Here is an 18,653-nt window from a genome sequence, read left to right on the forward strand (position 1 = left end):
TTCCAGTATTGCTCACTCAGAAAAGCAGAGGAGCACCACCAGTTCTGCTTAACCATACCTAAAATTACCAGAGAGATGTGTCAGGGCTAGAAAAGACAGTTTCCAGTGAAACAGTCCCATGAAACTGCTTCTGCTAAAATTTTTAGTTCTTAAGGTCTCCATATACCTATAAGATGGGTAAAGATGTTTTTGTGACCTAAAAAAGTTATTCCTTAAGTATGTCCTTTATCTGATCAAACAGGAACAGTGATTGTGCTGGCCTAATCCCTCTGAGTTTTGGGGTTTATTGCCTATCTTGTCCCCCCCACCCTTCCCCAGCTGCAGTGAGGGTCTTTGCCAAAATAATAGTCAACAGCAAGTGGTGTGGCTGAAATGAGTCTCTGATTCTTGTCTGTTTGAGGCATAGCAGTTTTTTTCCTTTGTTTTTCTTTTGACAGCAAGACAAACTGGAGAATAATGATACTGCTAATAACAGTAAAATGAATATACTCTTTAACCAAATCCTTAAAAGTATGACTGGCCACAGCAGTCTGTGCAGAGCTTTCTGTATAGATTTGGCTGTACAGAGAAATGTAGAGAGTTGGGTGTTCTCACAGTCTCCAGAGTTATCAGAGGTGTCCACTGTCCGCAACTGAATGAAGCACATTGTACCTTTTGTGTTTGACTTCTCATGGAGCCAGTTCTCCTTTGTGTATTTAGAAGAGGCAGCAAATGGATGTGGAAGAATTGTGGATCATATGGAGGGCAGAAGATTCAACCTGGAAACTCTGTGGTGTATCTGAAGTGAAAGTTTTGCTCTTCTGCAGCCTTGCTCTTTACTAAACCCTGATTATATGTTGCTTGTATGGATTTACTCCAGAATGCAGAACAGATTGATGTTTTGTCAGGGTGCCAAGTGTTTCCCATGGAAAACTGAGGCCCAGCTTTGCCTGGAAAACACAGGCAATCAATAGTGGACAACAGAAACCTGATTCTGTGGATAGGTTCAGCTGCATTTCCAATTTCACACTGGCTCTTACACCTACATCATACCAGAGTTAGTAAACAGCAAAATCAAAACGTTATCCTTAAAATGAAGGTGGTGCCTGATTCCACACAGCAATAAGAATTCTCAGTATAGCTGCAGAAGCTGGTCAGCTGTGGTCATACAGAGATTATTTCAGTCATTGCTGTCCCCATTTTACATGTTCTATAAATGAGAATAGAAATGTCTAGGTGGGATCTTAAATACAGAGTCTTAAAGGGTTGTCTGGTAGTCAGCATCAAATCCAATCTTCTGCAGACCCACTTTGTGTGCTGAGGAAGAGAATGTCTGAAATCATTTTCTGTGGTCAGTTAAAGTACAGTGAATGATGGAGAATTAAGTCAATGAAATGTTACAAGAACATGCTTAAGGCAAATCTTCAGTTGCTAGGGCATTAGCTCCACGTTCTGGGTGATTGCAGCTACAGACCATCTGCTGCAGCAGGGAATTTGCAGCATGTCCTGGTAACAGCAGAGCCCACAAAGGAAACCAGGGCAAGATCAGACAACATGGATGGATACAGGGAAACGAGGCAGTGAGTGCAAGAAGTTGTATTTGTACCATCTGACAGCTGCTGTGTACTGTAAAACTGGGATGTTTTCCTAGATAAGCCAGAAAAGCAGAATTTGTTGTCTTCAATCTGGTAGCCCACTTTCCTTGCAATAATGTGATTTTTCTTTGTGAGTAAAAAGCCTATTATTACATGTTTTGAAAGCTTTTGTTGCTGTCCTAGATATTGTTGTTTACAAAAAAAAAAAAAAACCCAGGGATGGAGTGATTTATTTGGAAATGGCAATTAACTTTAAACAGGTATAAATATTAAGCACAAGACATCTTTCCATTTCTGCTTAGCTTAAAAAACCCAAACAAACAACTAAACAAAGAACCCCAAACAAGAAATGCCACTAAAATATAGATATCCCTGTTGTAACATCCTTGGAGCCTATAAATTACATGGTGAAAATACTGTTTAGCAGTACCCTAAGTACTGAAATTTAGTCCTGTGCTTCCCAGTCTCGAAGATACTGGATACAAATTAAAAAAAGCCATATTAAAATATGAAGCCCCTGCTAAGTTTGTATGTTACTGCATTTCTGGTTTTGAATATTTAAAAATAGGTATTTGAGCTTCCTTCATCAGTTGGTACTTGGTTTATTGTTTGGTTTGGTTTTGAACTAGAGCTGTCCTTATTTTTCCTTATCTGATACAGAGGAGGAAGCTGCCAGGGAAGCATCCAGCCATGTGATCCAGCTTCTGTGAACACAACCAAACTGATTCCAATCTGTGTCTTGGGTAGCAGATGCTGAGGAGTGTGCAAGCACAGTGGTGCAGTTCCCCAGTAGTTGCTTTAGCTGGAAGGATATCTTTCTGTAGGGTACTGAAAGCAGCATCTGAGCAGCAGCAAGCTCTTATAAACCTGAAATCTTTCCTTTAAATGTTCTTTTCTGGAGACTGCCATTTAGCCTTTGATAGGTCAGTGGCCTATCTGGCTGGAACGGTGTGGTCTGGATCAGGTGACCATCCCAGAATCTGTCAGAAGATCAGCAACAGACACCAGATTTCTCAATGCTCTTCTTTGGGTTGGGTTTTCTTTTTGTTCCATTAGATCAGATAAGCATACAGACCATGCAGTGACTTGTTTCTGCCTCTGCTTCCAGGCACAAGGTTTTCAAACAGCGTTGTGCTGCTGGCTCCAGCCGTCCCCCGACGATAAATCAGCCGGGATTCAACGTGGGAACATCATCATCCTCCTCCTCCTCATCTTCAGCATTGCCACCTCCCGCCTCCTCAAAGCACAAAACAGCAGAGAGACAGGAAAAAGGAGATAAACTGCAAAAAAGGCCTATGATGCCATTTCACCATCGACCCTCTGTGACTGAAGAGCTATGCATGGAGCAGGACACGCCGGGGCAGAAGCTGGGGCTGGCAGGCATGGAGCCCTCTCTAGAAGTCCCCAGTTCCAGAAAATACGAGAAGCCGCTCTCTCTACCTGCTCGAAACCCAAGCAAGCCAATGAGTATGAATCCTATGGATTCACCCCGTTCCCCCACCTCCCCTCTGCCTCCCACGCTCAGCCCTCAGCCCAGAGGTCAGGAAGCAGAGAACCTGGACCCACCTTCTGTACCAGTGAACCCAGCACTCTATGGCAGCGGGCCGGCGGTAGGACAGTCCTGGTTGGACAGAGGTTGCCTCTGATGGCAGAGGTCAGTGAGACAGCATTATACTGTGGGATAATCCAGAACAATGAGTCGCCAGACATGTGGAGGGCCTATAATGTCCCGTTAAGTGACGACCTGGAGTTCAGGCCACCAGATCTCCCGTGTGAGAGATACGATGCCAAGGTGGAAATGAACTCGGACAGCACTGCACTGAAAAGGTAAGAGTGCCAAGGGATCTGAGAGGAGGGTCTGCTGAATGATAAGCATGACCAGACTCTGTTGGCAGTTGAAACTGGAACAGTAGAAGGCTTCACTGTGGCATCAGACGTGAGGTAAACTAGAGCCAACGTTAAACACTTCACTAGAAATGTGCTGTTGTGGTATGCCCTCTTTTCTTCATATCTAGTTTTCTGCTGGATGTTATAAGAACTGATAAATATTTTGTAACCTATATCCAGAGAGACCTTAACAGGCTTGAGAAATGGGCCAGTGCAAGCTGCAGGAGGTTCAACAAGTCAAACTGCAAGGTCCTGAACCTGGGCTGGGCCAATCCCAGGCACAATCACAAACTGGGTGCAGAGCTGGTTGAGAGTAGCCCTGAAGAGAAGGACTTGGGAGTGGTGGTTGATGAGAAGCCTGGAAGGCCAACCGCATCCTGGGATGCACCGAGAGGAGTGTGGCCAGCAGATCAAGAGAGGTGATCCTGCCCCTTTACTCTGCTCTTGTGATACCCCACCTCAGTTACTGCATCCAGTTTTGGTGTCTCCACTGTAAGAGGGACAGAGATCTGTTGGAATGAGTCCAGAGGAGGGCCACAAAGTTGATCCAGGGGCTGGAGCATCTCTGCTGTGATAGGCTGAGGGTACTGGGATTGTTGAGCCTGGAGAAGAGAAGATTCCAGGAGGACCTTGCAACTGCAAGGCTGCAGAGGGACTTTTCTCAAGAGTGTCCAGTGACAGGGCAAGGGGGAATAATTTTAAACTGAAGGAGAGTAGGTTTAGACTGGATCTTATGACGAAGTTCTTCAGTCCAAGGGTGACCAGACTCTGGACTGGATTGCCTGGAGAGGTTGTGGATGCCCCTCCCTGGAGATGTTCAAGGCCAGGTTGGATGAGGCCTTGAGAAACCTGGTCTAGTTGAGAGGTCATGGCAGGGAGGTTGATTAGGTGGTCTCCAGGGTCCCTTCCAACCTAAGCCATCCTATGATTTTATGGTGATGACACCAATTTGAACGAATATAAGGGTTTCATTAAGCTTACATCTTTTGATCACTTAAAGAAAGAACATCTGTGTATGGTTGTGCCACATTCCCAGCTACATAAATGCTGGGGTTTGGGTGAAACTCTGTTCTTGGCTCTGTAGAGGCACTTCAGTGTGGCTCATCCAACTGGGGGGGGGGTTAAAATTGCCCCATACCAGGCTTCCTGTAGTAGTAGCTGATAAGATACTGTGGGATAATGCTGCTCTGTTGTAAGCCCACTGTCAGGTTATTGAAATGGCCAGAAGCTCCACTGTTAACTTCAGTCTCTACAGGACTGGAGCTGAGCACCCCAACAGTCTCTCTGGGCTGTACACAGGGAAGAGTAAATGCTCATCTCATGTCAATGCTACCATAGAAAAACTACTGTTAACAGAAATGTCTTCTTCAGTGAAGAGCATAAACTACCTAAATATTAAGGAATTTTTAGCTGTCTGTTTCTTTTTTCCTTTATATTTTTAAAGATGGATTTTCTGTTATACAAAGATATTTATTTTTAACTTTAGCATGAAAATATGAATTAATTTTATGCCAGCCTGAAAGTTACTTTCTGCATTCTGACGATGCATAGAAAAAATGTATCAAAAATTTGTTAATACAAATGTAGAAGCTAAAGTTGATTGAGGAGTAAGTTTTGAGTTATGACAACATTGATTATTGGCAACTACAATGGAGTTTGCTAGGCTCAAAAAGTTATGTGTACTTCAAGGTGTTTTGATGTATATAATGACAACATTAATTCTTTTTCATTGTCCCAAAGTAGTTCTTAAAACAGTACACTGTTTAATACTAAATTTAGGCAAATGCATCCTTTATTTGAGGAAAAACCCCATATTTCTGCTGGGTTAAGGAGGATGGAGTGAGACAGGGGCTGTGTTTGTGTGTGACAGCTCCAGATCTCAAGAGCTGTTACTTTCCTTTGCTGTGAAGGTATTTTGGGTTTGCTTCGTGATGGTTTTGATTGGTTGTTTATTTTTCCTTTCAGGCTCTTAGCACAACCTAATAAACGGTTTAAAATTTTGGAAGAGCAGAAGCCAGTGCAGACACTGAACTATCTTGACCCCCTGTCACTCATCCAGCAGCCTGGAGAAGGCTTGGGAGACGCGAGTGATCCTTACACTTTTGAAGATGGTGATATAAAGTACAGCTTCACTGGCAATAAAAAATGCAAACTTGGGGCTGAGAAAGATCCTCTGAAGAAGAACAAGGTAACATGGAAATCCAGAGTCTTTATCATTAATGTTCTCACTGGGCTTCTAGTACTGTAGCACAGTATTTGCTTTCAGCCCTCAGGAAGACACAGGTCAAAATCAGAGAGATGGTTTATTTCTTTCCTGCACAGGATAAAAACTTTGTTTCACTTTGGTATTTTTGAACTGGTATTTGCTGGCATCCCTCTGAACCTGTTTGGGTATGAAAACATTCCTCTTGCAAGGGGGGTGCTTCCTGTGTGTTTCTATTCAGCTTGACCAGAAGCAGGTTCCAGACTTAAGCAAGGCAATAAAATACTTTGAGTGTTATCTTCACTTGTAGAGATGTAAGAATTTTCTGGGCTTTTTTTTTTCCTTTCTTGCTTCAGCTTGAGCTATCACCTCACTGCAAAGCTCAGATCACCCTCAGTAGGTTCACAAGTGACACCAAATTGAGGGCCAAGGTCAACTGTGTGAGGTTGAACAAGGCCAAGGGCTGGGTCTTGCACTTGGGTCACAACAGCCCCAGGCAACACTCCAGGCTTGGGGAGGAGTGGCTGGGAACTGCCTGGAGGAAAAGGACCTGGGGGTGCTGGTGGGCAAAGGGCTGAACATGAGCCAACATGTGCCCAGGTGGCCAAGATCAGAAACAGTGTGACCAGCAGGAGCAGGGCAGGGATCGTGCCCCTGGACTGGGCACTGGGGAGGCCACAGCTGGAGCACTGGGGGCAGGTCTGGGTGCCACAGGATCAGAAAGACCTTGAGGGGCTGGAGCGGGTCCAGAGAAGGGCAACGAAGCTGGGGAGGGGTCTGGGGAACATGATTGTGAGGAGCAGCTGAGGGACCTGGGGGTGTTTAGTCTGGAGAAGAGGAGGCTGAGGGGAGAACTTCTGGCTCTCTACAGCTCCCTGACAGGAGGTTGGGGTGAGATGGGGGTTTGTCTTCTCTCCCAAGGAACCAGAGATAGGATGAGAGGGAATGGGCTGAAGTTGTGCCAGGGGAGGTTGCGGTTGGATCTTGGGCAGAATTTCTTTCCTGGCAGAGTGGTGAGGCCTTGGCCCAGGCTGCCCAGTGAGGTGCTGGAGTCCCCAGTCCTGAAGGTATTCAAAAAATGTGTAGATGGGGCACCTGGGGACATCGTTTAGTGGTTGTAGTAGTGTCGGACTGATGGTTGGACTTGGTGATCTTAGATGTCTTTTCCAACCTTGATGATTCTGTGATGTCTCCAGCCCAAGTTTATTTTTCTTCCCTTGGGCAAAATTTTAGTGTAGCCTTCGGATTGGGTTTGAACATTTCCTTGGGGTGTTCTGTATGTGGAAGAAGACAATTTGATCACCATTTTTTGCTCATCACCTGCCCTGTATGCATGATACTTCAGATGTATCTTGTCCATTATGGAGCTGTGTCACTGTCTGGCTACTGATTTGCTTTTCTGCAAGTAGCCACCACTCTTAAAATTCTAGAAGATGGGTTTTCAGGAGAAACTGAGGTGGCTAATTATCTGTAGTGGCTATGGAAGTTAACCAATGTGTGGAATCCTTTGTAAACCATACACAAAGTTACTTCATATTTTCCTGGTACGTAGATAAACAGCAGAGAACTCTGTTCTTTCCCCTTCTTAATTTTTTTTTTTTTTTTGCTTCTCAAAGCATTTAATCCAGAGCCTTGAGTTTGACTTGACATAGGAAAACAGCTGTTCTTACAGAGCTTAAATTAACAGCCATTAAAAACTCTTGGATTTTTTATTTGTGTAGTCAGAAGATGGAATTGGTACCAAGGAAATTCCCACAACGGGTCACTCTACACCAGTTCCTGATGGAAAAGATGCCATGTCTATTTTCAGTTCTGCTCCTAAGACCGGTGAGTGAAAGCTCTTTAATTCTCTCTGCAGAGCTAAAATACTCAAAGCTATGCAATGAAATCTGAAAGAAATCACACTGAACATTCTACTGTAACGTGAGAGCTATAGACAGCTTCTGAGATGGAAAAAAACTTGCTTCTGCTTGTCCTTTTTGTAGTAACATAATTACTTAATTGTTTTTAGAGTATTAAAATTGAGCAGTAGATACCTTCAGTCTTTCCTGATTGACCTTCAGTGTTGCTCAGAAGTTGACTACAAGGCTACTTCTAGGCTACATCATAGAAAAGGGGACTCAGTGATGCTTGTTTGTTCCTTCTTTAGAGTGGGAAATAAAATTGAAAAAAGGCAATTTTGTGTTTCTTGCCTTGGCTCACATGTTTCCTGTGTTTTTTTCCCTTTTTTTTTTTGACAGATACCCGGCAAGACAATGCTGCAGGCAGAGTGGGCTCTGGTAGCCTCACACAGGTGACAGATCTGGCACCGTCGCTTCATGATCTAGATAATATCTTTGATAATTCAGATGAAGATGAGCTTGGTGTAAGTTTTTACGGGACTGAGTGTTCTGTAGAACAAAAAAAAAAGAGGAGGATGGAATCCTAGTGGGGAGCGATGCTCCCTAGGAGATAGGAGAGTCTCCAGGTAGGCAGGCTTGGGTTTGGAAAGAGTTGCTGACAAAGTGAGGTGTTCTTTCAGGAGATCCATCAAAGAGGGGAGTCATCACTATGTGTAAGTCAGGAGATCACTTGGGGGCCATCAAAGCTTGTGTTGTCTTACAGCTTTTCAGTCATGAGGGGAACCTGTATGCAGCTAACGTGCCAACTCAGGCACTGCATAGCCAGGCTATCAGAACCCTTCCATCTCAAAAGCAATGTAGCTGCTTTTTACATGTATTACATCTGGGTTTGTGTCCTTAGCACTTGTCAGTGTTTGAGAGTTACAGAAAAGATCCTAGTTTCATTAACACGGGATTTGATCTTTCACCTTGTCTGAGAAGCTGCCCAAAGAAAAATGAATTCAACCTTTCTGAGTCTGAGTAATTCTCTGAAGCATGTTTCTTTCTATGCCTACAAGCAGTTTATTTCAGTGCAAAGAAGGAATAGTTATCGAAATATTAGGAAACAGAAAAGGAAAAGCAGATTTACTTCAATTACCAGGAAAAAAAAAAAAAGACACATGGAAAAGGGAAGCTTTGAATGATTACTATTTTTAAGCTTAATCTGATACAGCCAGAACGATACAGAAAGTGATCCTAAACTGGCTGATAGAAGGTAATAGCGTTTAAAAGTCTAACATCTGGCTTTCGGCAGTACTTTCCAAGTCCACCAAGTTATTTACCACTTCTCCCTGTTCTTTGATTCCACACAAACTGCACTTAACATGTCACAAATCTACGAGAGCACTGGTCTGTCAGAAATACAAAAAATTACCTTTTTCTCTGAAGTTGGCCTGGACAAACCTGTTATTTTTCCTGTCTTAAAACTTGTATGTGTTGAGGTGTCCCCTGTTTATGAAATTGTTGCTCAGTCTTCTCAGTAGAGAAGTTAAGAGTAGTCCAAACATGGTATTAAGTAGTGACAGTGGTTTCAAGCTCAGTGTTTGTGATAACATTTTCAATATCAGTTACGTGCCTATAGTTATTAAGGCTTATATGTCTATGTCTATATATATCTGGGAGGGGTACAGGCAGGCAGATATTTCAAAGATCTTTTTTCTTTTGGTGTTGAAAAAGGGGAGAAAATAAGTACACTTTTTCTTTCTTGTAAATTCTCATTCAGAGAGCTTTCAGAATTTTTAACAGATTACGAATAATAATATTTGGGGGTTTTTTTGTTTTTAATATTGTATGTGATTATTCTGCTTTTAGGCTGTATCACCAGCTCTTCGGTCCTCCAAGTTGCCTGCAGCAGGGTCTGAGGAACGCCCCGTGGGGAAGGATGGCAGAACAGCAGTTCCTTACCCACCAAGTGAGTGGCAACGACTGGTTAGCACCATGCTGACAGTTAAAATCTCCTCACAGCTACCACACGGCCTCTTTGCAGGAGGCTTACAAAGTCACTTTTTCAGGACTAAGAGGTCGTGTGCTGCTTTTGTTCTGCAGTTACCAGGTGCCAATATTAAAAGGGGATAAGCAGATTTTAATGAAAACAGTGGATGGTAATGTAGAGGTACAGGTTTTAATGTGCCTGCTGAGATTTGAGATGCTCTTCTTTTGACATTATTGTCTTGGATTGGAAGCGTGGGAGGGATTTGTTACAGATCTTCATTTAAAAGCTATCCACTCTTCTCAGTTCAGTGTTTAATCTCAGTCACACCATTACCATATCCCTCTAAAGAGTATAAATAACTCTTTTTAAAGAATTCAGAGAATTTAAAGCTGTGACTTACCAATTGGCCATTATGGTGCAGCCTGTCTTGGAAGAAAACTGCATTCAGCATTTGACAAATTCAGGCTAAAATCACTTTCAGGGTTTAATCTAGATGTGGAAGTGCATGATTAAAATTGAAGAACTAGTTTCTAACTGGAGCCACGTTGTATTCCTTTTACAGGTTATGGCAGAAGCAATGCTTGTGCAGGCACTGCTCGTGTACAAGGAAGGCTGCAAGAGTGCAGGAAACTTAGAAAGTAAATTTACTATGCTGAAAATGTATGAAACATTAAAACAGTAGGGCTTTTTTATAAGAACTGTGCCACCAGCTCCTGGGAATGATGGCTTGTACTGCCTGAGATACATGGGCTGGCATTTCTTGCACCTGACAAGGTGCTGGAGGCTGGAGTCAGGTGGGGGTCAGGCTCTTCTACCAAAGAACAAGCGACAGGACAAGGTGAAAGGGCCCAAGTTGTGCCGGGGGAGGTTTAGGTTGGACCTGAGGGATAGTTTCTTCCCTGCCAGGGTTGTCCAGGGCTGTGCCAGGCTGCCCAGGGCAGTGGTGGAGTCCCCACCCCTGGAGGGGTTTCCAAGCTGTGGAGATGTGTTGCTGAGGGACACGGGGCAGTGGGGAGCTGGCACTGCTGGGGGATGATCTCAGAGGTCTTTCCTATGGTTCTGTTTATATAGGTGGCATTTCTCTTGAGATCAGAGAGATGTGTGGATGTGTGAGAGGAGGAAGCTGAGAAATTTTGGTGTAATACTAACTAATCAAGTTATGAATTACAAATGTCTTAGTGATGAGGAGGAAGAATGTTTGATTTTTGTGGCCTCTATAAGCAGAAATCACATCTCTCTGCAAATCATTCTTTAATGCCTTCTCATTAACTTGAGCTGGTAATGAGAACAAATTGAGGAGAAGAAAAAAAAACAGTCTGAAGGAGATGAGTCAGAGTTTTATGGACCCATAAAAGCTGTGCTGATTTACTCAAATGCAGAAGACTGAAGTGTACAGAGATTGGATTTTGACAGGTTTAGTTGATCCATAGCTTTTTAAAATATGCAAAGCTTTTTCAACCATGACACACATGAAAATGAGTGATGACAGTTAGCCTGTTGCTGTAGGGTTGGGGGATTTTTTGTAATTAAAATTTTTTTATGAATCTGCACTGCAGAATTTTGCTAACTGGAGAGAGCTTGAGTAAGAGAAAATGATACATTATGGAGCTGTGTGAAAGGAGTTAAACAGATATACTCCACTTCTGTTCTGTAGCTCTCACCTTGTCACCAGCTGTGGAGGTATCTGCTGGCAACTGAAAAGCCTTCTACATAATGATCAAGTCCTACTGACCATGTTTCATTTTAACCTTCCTTCCTGCCCCCCTTTCTCCAGTTTCTAAAGCAAACTTCTCTCTGTTGAAAAACAGAATCCAGTTGGCATCCTGCAGATTATATTATATACATTATATTTTGTATATATTAATCCTGAAGATTATATTATGTTCTATTTCCTACTAGCATTGGGTGGCAAAAGAGTTTTTTCCATTCTTCTGACCCTGTTTTCAACATTAATTTATCCTGTATCAGAGTGAAGTTTTTTAAATTCAAAGACTGGGAAAGGATAAAAAAAAAAAAAAGAAAAAAAAAAATCAGAACTGAGTGGGAATAATTCCTAGCCTGTTATTTGCTACTCCAGGTGGTGAAAGACTTTGGGTTCAGCTTTGACTGTTACTACCAACAAAACTACCATTTGGAGGCAACTTCACCTACTTGAGTTGTTTCATTTTGTCTTAAGAATTGAATAGACCATCTAATTTCTGTGCACAAAAGAAGGAAATTCAGGTTTGGGTTCTGTTAAGGCAGAGTGGAGACATATCTTGAGGTTCCAGCATCCTACTAAAACATGCTGTTAGCATATGTATTGGTATACTATATATAATTTTAATTCCATCACCTACTTCTATTTTTTTTTCCAATTATTTTTTGAGAGTAGTGCTGTTTCACCACTTTGGATTTCCACAACACAGTGTTTACTAATTGCAAATCCATTTGTATTTACTTATGAATTTTCCAGAACTTTAGGCAGCCATAGTTATGTCTTTGTGTCCTCTCAGCTGGGGTTGGATGGATGGATAGGAGTGGGAGTGGAATTGGGCATTTAGTCAATCAGAAAAAGAAGTATTTAAGAAGAGACATCTAGAGGAATTTACCGTTCTCTAGTTTGGGTATTTTAACAATGAATTTAACAGAGTGATAGTTATGGCCAGAGAGTATCTCTTCCTAATTCAGGTCAGGAAAAGATAGCATATATTCTGATTTTTAAGCAAAATAAATGTGGAAGTTGGTAGCCACAAGGAAAAAGAATGTAGCTGGGGAGAAAATACAAGACTTTGTTCTGATTATTGTTTGATTGTGTTGCACTAGATATGATGATGATTACATTGCATCCATTTGCTGAGGCATAATTCAAGGATTTTCCTGGCTTAATGTCTTGTGATGCAGAATGATAATTTTGTGGCTTCCTCTGACACTGGTCACTTTTGGGTGCCTGGCAGTCTGATGCTGAGGGAAAACTGCCTGTGTTTGTGTTAGCAACAGGGGCCTGTCTACTCTTCAGGGATGAGGTCGCTATGGACCAAATGAGACTACAATGACTGTATGTCAGTGGAAAAATGCAGCTAAGTGCTCACTGATTCCCAAAGCCTCCCATTTCAGGGCTTGGAATCAGCTCTGAGAGAGGGAAGAAGCTACTCTGGATCTCCTTAGTAACAGTTGCTGGGGTGAACTTTGCGTTCATGGCAATTAATCTCTTCTACTACAAAATTTTTCGTTGTTGCTGCTACTGTGCATAGAATCTGTGTAGCTACCAGTTTGTTGTTTCTGTTGAACAATAAGCTTGCCAAGTATCCCTCAGAATTTTTGGAATTTATCCCTAGGAGTTAACTTTTCATCTAGATTTATACTGGTGTCAGAATTAGTAACGTCTGTAGAATCTTTGGGAGGCTTTAGCGGATGAAATAAGAGGTAGTGTTGAGTCAATCTCTTCTGGTTTATTGGATTTCCTTGAGAATCTGTATTTTACTGATTAACAGTGCATTCTTTCATCATATTTAGCTGTGGCAGATCTCCAGAGGATGTTCCCAACACCACCTTCTTTAGAACAACACCCTGCCTTCTCCCCAGTCATGAGTTACAAAGATGGAGTAAGTTCGGAGACCGTGACTACCTTGGGGATGATGGAAAGTCCTATGGTCAACATGGTTCCAGCACAGCTTACTGAGTTTAAAATGGAGGTGGAAGATGGATTAGGCAGCCCTAAACCTGAAGAAATTAAGGTAACGTGCCAAAGATGTGGTATTTCTATTATCTCATCTATGTGTGTTTTGATTTTTATAAACAAGTGACATGTCGTGCTTGTAGCAGATCACTTCCACAGATGAACTGGATCCATGTAAAGCACATATCAGTCCTTAGTTGGGAAAAAAAAATCTTCTCTAGTAAAAGAGCTCTTTAATTGTTTCCTTAATATTAGCTATAGGTATTTTTCTCCTCATAATTTTATGTTTGTAATGGTTTTGGGTCTTCTGAGGAGAGAAGCAATAATGTATGTGAAATGAGCCCTATGCCTAACAAATAATGTGCATATATGAAAAAAAAAAATAACCCTCACAGTTGTAGCTGTTCTGTGATTTATTTCTTCAGATAATTTTCCTGTAGCACCTTTTATGTGTAGCCCCTCCCTGCTGCCAGTCCCTGGGGATGCAGCTAGGATAAAATCATGCATGTAGGAAGGCTGCCTTTTTCTCTCTGAAATGTTGCCTTTTTTGGTTAGGGTTGAAAATCTCTGAGAAAGCCCAGGGGTTGAACTTGCTCTGTTTCTTCTTCAGCTGATGTTACTTCACAAGTTTTAAGGCCAGATGGAACCATTCTTATCTGACTTTCTGTATAACACAGGTCAGGTAATGTCACATAGTTACTCCTATATTGAGTCCTATGGTATATCTGAGTAAAGAACTATTTTTAACTGGAGACTCTGGTGCTGGGTACTAGTCCTTGCCTCCCCAACTTTACATCTCCAGATGTATCCATTTTGCCATAGCATCACATAAAAAGACTTAACATAATCACCTGGTGTACATTGGTTTGTATCCCATTGTTCCATCTTCAGCACAGGTTAAGAGGTAAGAGAAAATCATTCTGCCTGCTGGGGTGTATTCTGCATTGCTTAACTTTGGGAGCCAATTCTTATCACTTTTGTCAGAAGTTATCATTATCATATTTCCATGCTTATAGCCTGAGGGTTTTTTTTTTAATTTAAAAATGCATATTTCTGTGTAGAAATACACATCACCTTGTTCTGCAGCAAGCTTGTTTGTATGCAGGTAATAAAAAGGGAGGTACACACTGTGACTCTGTCTTCCTGGTAGTCCCCAACCCTTGATTTTGTAGCCTAATTCTTCCCCTTCAGGCCTGCCTAATCTCCTAGTGCCTTTTCCTTCTATTTCAACAGCCATTTCCCCCCGCCCCAACACCACCTTCTTGCCTCTCATTTGGTGTTCCTGTGGATGTTGGAATTATCCCAAGGCTTTTTTTTTAATGCATCTGCATTGCTGAGGGAGCTGTACACAGGAAGATGGAGCACTTGCAGATGCAGGGACAAGAAGTGGCTCTATATCAACCAGAGAATGCTGCCTTATAAATTGATCTTAGTATAAATGGCTTAGCTGTGAATTAGTAAATTTTCCTGCATGGCAGTAATAGTAAACGTTAGGCAGACCAACAGTAAAGCACAGGCAAGGCACAGGGTGGCTTCCTCTGTAAAAACACTCAGTTTTGTCCCAGGGGCAGGAGGAAGGGAGGCAGCCTGTGGCATCCAGGGGTTATGTCTCCATGAGTGTGTCCAGTCAGACCCGGGGCTCTGAGTTAAGCTGCTGCCTGCCAAGGGCCTGAGCTGGTCCAGAGCTTGTACAAACAGTTCTGTTGAGAATTAGAGACTGTGCAGAAGTGTAAGGGAGTCAGTTACCCACGTGCTCCTCATGAAGACAGTTGACCACCTGAAAGCTGGGCCTGTGGACCGTGTCTGCTGTGCTAGAGCAAGATCTCTTCTTCTATCCCAACTTCATGACCTGAAGCCATGCTGAGAAAAGCCATCTTAGAGGCTTTGCTGAAATCCAGCTGTCCATTTGCCTTGCCTAGTTATTGCAGCCACCAATTCCCACACCATTATAGGATTCTGAAATATTTTTTATAAGATTTGTAAGACTTTGCCTTGCCACAGACCTTGCTGGGGTTTTTTCTTCTATTTGTGCATAAACTCTTTGCTTAAGACTGGCATAATTTGGGCCTGGAAAGAAAATCTGTATTGGAATTTGCTGAGCTGAAAGTTTTTGAGTGGGGACAGATTTTAGGGTGTCATTGATACTGAAGATATTTTAATCTCCCTCGCAATCATTTTAGGAGTATTAAAATACATATTTGAATTCTGCCTGATAACATTTCCAGCAGCACAGTTTACTTTGCCTTTAAGTGTGTCACAGCTGCTCATGTACACCAGTGGGGGAAACAAGCACCCAAACCCATTGCTAATCATTTTGAGAACATGTAAGTAGCTTCCTTGTGCTGAGTGTCAGCAGCAGAAGATAGTACTCCACACATTTCCCATCTCTCAATGCTTTACAAGGTGCAAGGGAAAAAAATGCCAACACCTGAGATGTTAAATACTGACATTCTGAGAGAGACTACTGTTGGTATTTTAATAATGACTTTTACTTTGCAGTAGTGCCTCAAAAGGACTAGTTCTTTTCTTCTGAAAGAAGCTCAGGATAGCTCTGGAAACTCTGGCTGAAGTTCTTGTCATCATTCTCTACAAACAACCATGCCAGTCAATGCAAGTCCAGTTTGACTAGACGTCATTTGGATTTAATACTATATTTACTGGCTTGTTTATATGTTTATATTTATTATTTAGCATGCATAAGGTGTCCATGTCTTATTACTTGGATCATATTAATCCCCAGTGTGGGGGTTTTTCAGAGAGACTGACTTAAGGCACCTGGGGTTTCTTCATGCTGTGACTCAGCCTCTCTCTCCATTGTCCGTGCTGAAGCTTTGCAAAGATCAATCTTTTAAGTGCCTAAACTAGCTGCTTAAAGCCAGGTAGTATGAAAATGTCATGATACACTAGTCACTTTTCAGATGTAGTTTGTCTTAAATGAGACTAACTGTGAAATGTAGTGATATGAAAGTTGTAGAGCACCTCAGCATAGCAAGGAGCCTCAGCTGAGTTTCTTTGAAGGAACTGCTCTTGAATGTTTTGTAGAGTGAATAAATATACCTAATGTTGGGGAAAAAAAAAATGGCAGTTGTAGAAGGTTCAAATAGCAGCATAGGTTTTAATTAGAAATAAATCTCTCTAGCTAAAGAGCAGCCTTACCACAGTGTTGTAAACGGTGTCACTTGGATCTTACAGGATTTTTCGTACGTGCACAAAATTCCATCATTTCAACCTTTTGTGGGCTCCTCCTTGTTTGCTCCACTGAAGATGCTGCCAAGCCAGTGCCTCCTACCTCTGAAGATACCAGATGCCTGCATTTTCAGGCCTTCTTGGGCTGTTCCTCCTAAAATTGAACAACTTCCTTTGCCGCCTGCAGCCACTTTCATTAGGGATGGCTACAAGTAAGTACAGTCTTGTAGGACATTATTTTGTAATGCCCGTGACTAAAGTGGTTTGTTAGTTAAAACGTTTGCATAGATTAACAGAGCTTTACTACACACCAGAACCATAAAATAACCTGCAAATGTATTTTAGACCTTTTAAATTTGTCCTTGCCCATGATCCAAAAAGTTCTGACAGTAAGAACGCAGGAATTGGGAAACAGCTTTTGGAAGTTGGTGGTGTTACAGTATGTCACCTGTGAGCAAACACTGCTACTAAATTTAAAAGGTTGTATTCCTGACCCAGATCTCAGAAATTAGCTATGCTTAGGGAAGAAACTTGTTATTGGAGACTTCGAAAGCTATCAAGAATTTACACCACTAATTAATAAAGCCTCTTAAAAGGCATAGGAATAGTACAAAGGTCTTCTGCTGCACTGCATTCACTTGTGGAGGAAGCAGTCTGTATCTTTAAATCAGTCTGTAAATCCTTCAGCCATTTCCCAGCTCCAAAGGATCCTTCAGTGTTCTCCAAAGAATTGCAAAAAAGAAATTGTAAACCCTTGATAGTGCCTAGGGAGCAATTTAATTCTCAGGGTTTTTTTCCTAACGGTAACTGATTCACCAGGCCTGAGCTGGTTATTAATTTCAGGTGTTTGTTGGGGGGAAAAAAAAACCCTTTCATTTTTGATATAATCCAATTAGAGTGAAGGTTATTACTGCAGGCTTCTGACGGAGTGGTGATTGCCAATCGAGGTTTCTAGGTCACCTTTTCCTCTTAGTCTGAGGCATTCAGTATGCTTCAGATTCACAGCTCCTTCAAACCTTTGCTCATTTTTCTGTTCCTCTCTTGCTTTCAGCTGGACATGAGAAAGTTCAAAGTAATCACATGATCCTAAGGAATAAGATCTTCACTATTTTTCTTTTCAAGTCACTAATGATATGTGAGCATTAATGTAGCACTCTGTTTAAATAACACAAAATACACAGTAAGAAGACACAAATATGAAAAAAAAACCTTTTCCCCCTCCTTTATCAAGAGACTCCTTGAGTTCTTACATTTTTTTCCTTGCCCTAGTATGTAATGAACACACCTCAAGAAAAATGAGCAGCTTATTTGCAACTTGGAAAGAGAAAAATTAAGATCGTCTTCTTTTGATTGGGCACACATTTCCTGTTTCTTGATATGAGTCATTCCAAAGAGAAGATAGATCTCATGGGAATTCACAGACTGTTCTGTGGTCTCTTACATTTTGCAGAAAATGGCAAAAACAGAGGAATAAAAACCAGTCATGACAGGAGATGACCCAAAAATATGATGCTTAGCTTTACTGGGCTAAGAGCTGGTAATGGAACGTATCATATTGTGCTGTAGACTGTGTAATCCTAAATGAGTATTGGCATTTTTAGTGTCTGAAATGCTGTTACCAGTTTTGTACCACCATGAGGCAATATCCTGTATGTGCCACATGTGTGACTTCTGATAGCTGCTTAAAATGCTGATTTCTGAAATAAAGTCAGATTTCTATGCCCCTGCAGTATTTTCTTCATTTCCACTGATCTCTATCTCTTTACAGATAATTGTGTTTAAAACAACAACTACAATTCTCTTTTCCCGTAAAGAGTTACAAATATCCTAAAATCTGTACTTGATGGTTTAGCTACAGATTCTTCTCAAGAGCTTTTTGAGTTTTAGGCCATGAGAATAATCTTGAAGGAGGACTCAGTGCCTGGGATGATGCTGGTTTGTTATACTGATAAGAAACAACGGTGTGTTCATGATGGGAATCACAGTTTTAGTTGAGAGATGTGAGTAAGAGCTTCAGAGCAGAATGCCTGTCCATCTTTTACTGCAGTTGCTGTGAATCCTTTCAGGTTTTGCCCTCTCTTGGTATTTAAAAAGCAGTTTTGACAAAAATCGATCTTCCCACCCGAGCAGTCTGAGGGCATTTTGACTGTTTCTGGTTTCTGTCTCTCAGCAATGTGCCTAGCGTTGGGAGTCTGGCCGACCAGGACTATCTCCAGATGAGCACCCCTCAGATGAACACCCCGGTGGCGCTGAACAGCGCCGCCCCGGCCAGCAACAGCGGGGCTGGAGTCCTGCCCTCCCCGGCCACCCCCCGCTTCTCCGTCCCTACCCC

At 42.0% G+C, this 18,653-nt stretch overlaps 1 protein-coding gene across 1 annotated transcript in view; it reads left to right on the top strand.

The window, feature by feature from the left end:
• Window positions 1-18,648, top strand: part of LOC103769271 (mediator of RNA polymerase II transcription subunit 13-like) — a gene marked incomplete at its 3' end in the record, with an annotated part of 145,211 nt that extends 126,563 nt beyond the window's left edge. Inside the window, 9 exon segments of the mRNA XM_008936492.1 lie at window positions 2,683-3,182; window positions 3,185-3,401; window positions 5,427-5,649; window positions 7,386-7,491; window positions 7,905-8,029; window positions 9,357-9,456; window positions 12,973-13,193; window positions 16,328-16,533; window positions 18,492-18,648. Of these exon segments, the coding sequence (XP_008934740.1) occupies window positions 2,683-3,182; window positions 3,185-3,401; window positions 5,427-5,649; window positions 7,386-7,491; window positions 7,905-8,029; window positions 9,357-9,456; window positions 12,973-13,193; window positions 16,328-16,533; window positions 18,492-18,648 (1,855 nt within the window).
• Between the last annotated feature and the right edge of the window lie 5 nt (window positions 18,649-18,653).

The sequence above is a fragment of the Merops nubicus genome, unplaced genomic scaffold, assembly GCF_000691845.1.
Source record: "Merops nubicus isolate BGI_N331 unplaced genomic scaffold, ASM69184v1 scaffold4890, whole genome shotgun sequence".
Taxonomy (NCBI): domain Eukaryota; kingdom Metazoa; phylum Chordata; class Aves; order Coraciiformes; family Meropidae; genus Merops; species Merops nubicus.